The sequence below is a fragment of the Ahaetulla prasina genome, chromosome 5 (genome assembly GCF_028640845.1).
Source record: "Ahaetulla prasina isolate Xishuangbanna chromosome 5, ASM2864084v1, whole genome shotgun sequence".
NCBI classification, from domain to species: Eukaryota; Metazoa; Chordata; class Lepidosauria; order Squamata; family Colubridae; genus Ahaetulla; species Ahaetulla prasina.
The window spans coordinates 22,754,472-22,760,853 of NC_080543.1; the positions used below are offsets into that span (position 1 = coordinate 22,754,472).

The following is a 6,382-nucleotide window of genomic DNA, read 5'->3' on the forward strand; positions in this document are numbered from 1 at the left end:
CTTTGAGGAATCGCTTGCCTCAGAGTCTTGCTTGGTTGGGATTGTTACTTGGAACCCTGACACCTACCTTAGTTCCTAAACTCACTATGGCCTCAGCCACCCTCTTTGCATTATTTATCTCCTTGTTCTCCAGACTCAAATGTCAAATTCTGTCAAACTATGTTTTTAAAAGTACACACCCAATAATTCCCCCCCAAATTAAAAAGGTGCTGTGCATTGGTCAAAATTGTTTCCAAAAATATGGGAGTGAAAAGTTTCTTCCATCTTTTTTATTTCTTTATGATAATGCTTTATGTTATATTGTCCTGAGGTTTGGTCCTCAAAATGACAGACAGTAATTCTTCTGATTTTCAGTACTTGTGACTGGAGTAATTAATATGCAAACTTATTCTCTTGGATCTTCCTCAAGCATTTTGTCTTGAAGTTGAAAGATTATGATTATGTACCGTATATCTAAATAATATTAGTGGTAGTACTGTGTTTAAAATATATTGACCCAGACAATACACTGTTCCCCAAGCATTTATGGATGTTAAAGAATAAACTATTTAAAAAACCTATTTAAAAAAAATAATAAAATAATAATGGCCTGGATTGATTGTAAGAAAGCATTTGATTCTGTTCCGCACAGCTGGATTCAGAAACGCTTAGACATTTTGGAATGCTGAATATCTAACTTACAGTAGATACTATAAATACCACACACAGACTAGCGCACACTCTGCTAGAGAGAAGTTCCCTGAAGATGGGCTCCAGCACAAGTCTGAAAGTTTGGAAGACAAAAACCTCTGTCCCAGAGACCAACCCAGATTGGATCTTTCAATTTCATCCTGGGACACATATATTCGGCAGCAAAAATAACTGGGAACATCAAGTTGACAAAGTCCTTGAAAATGAATCATGCAGAAGAACTTCTATGCATACAAGAGTATATTTGTAGGTGTTAAAGATATAAATACATGTATATGTATCAACCATTAACAACAGTAAAAAACCACATCATTGAGTGCTGTGTCATCAGCTATGCCCTGTGCATCCTCTACCCTTGTTCTCATCCCACATATACCATTTGAGGGGCAGCTCTCACTCCATGGGCCAAAATCACCCCTTGCAGTGCCCAAGCCTTTCAAGTTAGCACCATCACTGCATTTGAACTCGATGTTGTTAGCTGCTGTATCATCATTCAGTCCTTGACGTGGTTCCACTTTCAGAGAAAAAGAAACCAGGTAGCCTTTCTCGCAGAATAGTTTTCTGGTCCACTTTCCCCACCTGCCAAAAAAGACAAAGATAGATAAGCATCTTTTAGTGTCTAAATTGAATACTTGTCATCAATCCAAGAGATTCAGGCATAATGGCTAAAATCTTGGGCTAGGAACCAAGTTAAAGTCTACTTTTTGCCATCATTGCCTAATTCTGGGTCAAAATTTGATACTCAACCTAATTCTTTGGTGCTATTGTTAAAAAAAAAAGTGAAGAAAAAGTGTCTTTTGCAGGGGTGAAATCTAAAAATTTTCTCTACTGGTTCTGTGGGCATGGCTTAATTGGTGGGCATGGCTTGGTGGTCAGGTGACCCAGTGGGCGTGGCTTGGTGGTCAAGTGACTGAATGGGCATGGCCAATAATAATAAATAATAAAAATAATAAACAAAGTATACAAAACTTGGGAGTACACCAGTCTACCTTCTTTAAAAATAGAGGCACCGGTCTTCTAATTGCCTTTTTTGGGGAGGCACCGGTCTACCTTCTTTAAAAATAGAGGCACTGGTCTGCCAATTGCCTTTTTTTGGGAGGCACCAGTCTACCTTCTTTAAAAATAGAGGCATCGGTCTACCAATTGCCTTTTTTTGGGGAGCACCTGGGTTTACCTTCTTTAAAAATAGAGGCACCGGTCTACTATCTGCCTACAGCGCTGATCAGCTGTAGTGCGGCCCTTTGAAGCGCCGCGGCAGTCATTTAAGGCCGTTTGCAGCTATATCACCACTGAGAGCTTCAGGGACAGAGAAGAGGAACAGCGAGGCGTGGGCAGTGGTGGTGGGGGGGCAGGGATTTTTACTACTACCCGCCCCCATCGCTACTGGATTGCACGATCCGGTCCGAACCGGGAGCATTTCACCCCTGGTCTTTTGGCATCTGGCATAAACTGCTAGGAAAAATGGGATATAGAATTCTTCCCTTGACCTCTTTCCCAAGACTTCTCCTAATCCATGTCGTGTTCAGAATCCATTACAGCAGAGCTTTCTCATACCGAAAATTGTCTTACAGTATTCTAACCACCATTTCCCCTGAAATGGAAAACCTTTTCCTTCTATTACCCTTGAATGAATGAATTACCCACTAGTGAAGAAGTGAGTCATTATTCAGCTAGCAAGTCCCCTGTGGAAATTCAGTGCCTGATTTTCTTATTGGAAGTCTGAGTTCTATCTCAGTTTCCCTTGTTACTTTACACCTGGCGTTCCACAGGAAAACAGAATTCTTCCTCTAGCTGCCATGTGGCCCTTCTCCATGTTCTATTTGGGGAAAGAGGATTGTGCAATAAAGAAAGTTGAATCAACATCTCATATGTCCAATGCTGTCCCTATCCTGTCCTAATTTGAGGCACTTTGATTGCCGATTGATTTGCAATCAAATAATCTGATAAATAGGTAAAAGGTATTACAAACGATACACAGTTACTGTTGACTAGGAATCTGGAGAAAGCCTAGAAGGTGTGTACATGCAGAGGTTTCCATCATCCCTACAAACTTATTAAGTCATGGAAAGTCACCAGGCGAACACACAATGTCCTGAGACACCCGAGAATCTCCAGTGTCCTTAAGAAACCACCCAAAAGTACAAAAACTATCAAGAATATCTCTAGCTAATTTTGAATTAAAATGAGAATTGCCCACAAGTATTTGAAGGGCTGAAATGCAAAAAAGGGGAAGGTTTCTACAAGAGGATACAAGAAATAATGAATTTAAATTATGCAGATTTTCCTAATCGCAAAAGAAACAGGAATGGGCCACTTTGCTTGAGAGATTGTAGACTCTTTCACTCTAAACAGTGATTTAAACAGATATTGGATGGCCAGGGAATTGAATCTCAGTTTTTACATAGTCATGGTGCTCTTGAATAAGGCTTAGATCCCAAGGTCCATTTGTCAATGCTAGGAGAGAACTATCTCTCAAGTTGTTCCTAAGCTATGAAAAGACTCTTCAGCACCTTTGCTGCTTTCAGAAAAGGCCTATATTTCCATGCAATAAAGATTTTTCATTGCACATACTTACCGCAGCAAGAATCACATTCGCAAAAAATTGGAAACAAAAAAATGTACCCTCAGACGAAACAGTAATTAGGAAAATTCTAGAATGCACAGAGATGAATAAAATGACTATGGATATATATATATATATATGCAGGTTTTGGTATGTTTGGGTTTTTTCCCATGTAAGGTTGAAAGTATTTAGGCAACGTTTCAATGAGGTCTCACTCATCATCTTCAGGCTGGAGTTTTTGGCTTTCTTCTTATGTTCTTATATGTTGGAGTAATGCAATTATCCTACTATTGAGTAGTAAATAGAAATGATAGAATAGAGAACTACAAAAGCAAAATACGTAAGTCGTACGAAATGCTGTAAAATTACCATTTATGCTATGTAATGTTTAATACGTTCTGTCTTGACATGTCTTGTTTTTATACATGTGTGATAGTTTTTTGTGTTGTTTTTAAAGACAAACTGCTTAATAAAAATTATTTTTTTAAAAAAAAGATTTTTCAGTGGGAGTTAACTTGTTTATAAGTAGTATAAAGGCTCTTAATCAACTTTTAGCAGCTCAAGCAGCTCATAAGATATACAAGGAAGATATAAAAGCAAACCAATGCAGGGGCTTTATTTGATTTTACCTCTGGACATTGAATATAGAATATCAGAGTTGGAAGGGACCTTGCAGGTCTTCTAGTAATAAGGAAGACAAATAGATTCATGAACTGTACAATGGGAGAAGTATGTGGGAGACTAAAGTCCACAAAGGGTTTTGTTGGAGTAAATGCATGCTAGGGAAGAACACATTAGTTACACCACTGCACAACTCAGGAATACAAAAATCTCTCATCCATGTCTCAGCATCAGCAGGTCATTTAGAGAGGTCATCTCCTCTCCCAGTCTTCATGACAAGGAAATGAAATATGATAAGAAAATCAGTTACTCACGGTCCAACTCTAGACTCAATATCTGTGTCATCGTCACAGTACAAGCGGATTCCATTCAGACCTGTATGGTCAAAAGTCAAATCGCCTTTTTCCACCTAAGAAAATAGGACCTTGATAAAGTTCTAGATCAGCCTTTCTCCCCTTGCTGGCCTTCAGATTTCAATTCTCAGAAATGCCAAGATTTACCCATAAATATTGGAAAATGAATTGGATCAAGATTAGATCTACCACACAATATTCCACTCCAAATTTAATACACCAACACAATTACTTCTTGATTACCTTTCTTGAAAGATAAGCTGAAGAACTAATTTCAAGAGAATATTTATAAGTGAAGGAGCATCAGAAAAGTAAACTTTACCTTCAGGGCAAAGCCCTTAGCATAGCCAGAAGAGCAAAACGAAATTGGACCCCATTCACCCCAGGTACCCCCATTTGGCACACTGAGCACGGACGAATGTTTTCGAGATTCGGTATTCCACAGGCAGCAGGAAATAGTCAAGAGAAGAATAGTGCCGGCAGAGAGATCCATGGAAACCATCCTGCTTCTTGAAACAGAAAAGTCTTCAGAAATTGTAGCATCCTAGAAACCAGAAATCAGTCATAAAGTATCCACAGTACCACCCTTATGAAATCATGCTTTTCAGTTCTTTCGTTTTGTGGCTTCCCATCACCTTTTATTCCAGGGAACTGCCTGGATTCGATCATTGCAGTTTTCCTGGTAAGATTTTACAAACGGTTTGTCGCTGCCTCCTTCTGCCTAGAGTTGAGATACCTAAGTCATGACTAGAGCACCAGTCAGTCCCCAGCCTGCTGTCATAACCAAACCTCCACAATTAGCAGCTTAGAGGATTTCTGGGTTATAGTAAGAAACCAGAAAGTGAGGTTAACAATAAACTCAAATACATAATTTTCTTAAACTTGCCAGAATCGTAATTCCTACAAAATCAGTCTGAGTTGCTGAGCTGATACTGAGAAAGCTATGCAGAAACACAATTTGTATTATTTCCATCATTTGTACAATTTGTTGCAAGCCAAAATGCGTACCATCCTTTCTGTTCATCTCCTTAAAGTAACAAAAAGGTGTAATTAGACAGGTGGTACAACTTTGATATTTGCCTTTTACATACAAACAGAATCTAACTTTGGAATGAGAGATGAAAGCAGAAAAAAAAATGAAAGCTGGAAAAAAAATGAGGAATGAGCCCCTGAATGGAAGGAGTAAAAATAAATAAGTAAGTAAGTAATTTTCCCGGCCCCTTTCATTGACTAAATCCTGCTTTGGGGCTCTATGAAAATGTCTAGAAATTCTAGAAGGTCAGTTTGCCTTCTGAGTCATGGGTTGTATTGGTATTAGTCTTGCCCACATGGCCATCACTTTGTACAAAGGGGAGATTGCCAAGCCAGCCACTTTGTTAGTGTACCCTTTAAATGTTTTCAACATTCAAAATTGTCACAAGCACCAAAAGATTGTCTTTTGCTCCCTTAATGTTTTTTCTCCTTTCTTACTTTTCTCTTTCAAACTCTATAGACTCCTTAGCCTTGTCTTTTTCTTTGCTTTAATTTCTCAGTCTCTCCTTCCTTCTGAAATGCGAAAGGCGTCTCTCACTTTTATGTTCACACTAATACTTAGAGCAAGAACAAGTTAGTCATATTCCACTAAAACACTACCTGTATTTTCTACTCTTCCAAACAACTAGAGGTATGTAATTCTGACTTAATCTCCCCTGATCTCCTTTGATCTCTGTACTTAGAGCAAGAACAAGTTAGCCATATTCCACTAAAACCACCTGTATTTTCTACTCTTCTAAACAACTAGATGTATGTAATTCTGACTTAATCTCCCCTGATCTCCTTTGACTGCTCTCTGTAGCTATACTTACCGTCTTCCTGCAGTTAATTTTCCTACAGCCAGAGTGGGAAAGCCTTAAATGGAACTTTTTGTAGGCAGGACAGAAGTAGGGGCAGGGACATGAAACCTGATTACCTTCGGTATCCTTCACTGGATGGAGCCAGGAAATTTAAAAAAAAAAAAAAGATTATGGTTGCTGTCTGAAAATAAGGTCAAATTTATTTGCATTTTATTTTAATCCACTGAATGCTTAGGTGATGCTTAATTTAATTATGTTTATTAAAGATGCTGAACTATAAAAACTATAAAAACAAGCTTTTCAGTAGCCATGGGCCACACTTT

At 38.5% G+C, this 6,382-nt stretch overlaps 1 protein-coding gene across 1 annotated transcript; it reads right to left on the reverse strand.

Annotated features, from left to right (window-relative positions):
• Positions 1-977: 977 nt before the first annotated feature.
• Positions 978-6,087, reverse strand: LOC131200095 (vitelline membrane outer layer protein 1-like). The gene is made up of 4 exons (XM_058186476.1): positions 6,072-6,087; positions 4,550-4,771; positions 4,189-4,283; positions 978-1,269 (listed from the first exon to the last, which is right to left on the reverse strand). Exons 2-4 carry the CDS (start codon positions 4,727-4,729, stop codon positions 978-980), a joined length of 567 nt encoding a protein of 188 aa, XP_058042459.1. The 5' UTR covers positions 4,730-4,771; positions 6,072-6,087.
• Between the last annotated feature and the right edge of the window lie 295 nt (positions 6,088-6,382).

Excerpts from the sequence above, each read along its gene's own strand:
- LOC131200095 (XM_058186476.1), bottom strand. The coding sequence starts at position 4,729 with ATGGTTTCCATGGATCTCTCTGCCGGCACTATTCTTCTCTTGACTATT. Across the intron at positions 4,284-4,549 it reads CTAAGGGCTTTGCCCTGAAG|GTGGAAAAAGGCGATTTGAC; the intron begins GTAAAGTTTACT and ends CTATTTTCTTAG. Across the intron at positions 1,270-4,188 it reads ATTGAGTCTAGAGTTGGACC|GTGGGGAAAGTGGACCAGAA; the intron begins GTGAGTAACTGA and ends CTTTTTTGGCAG.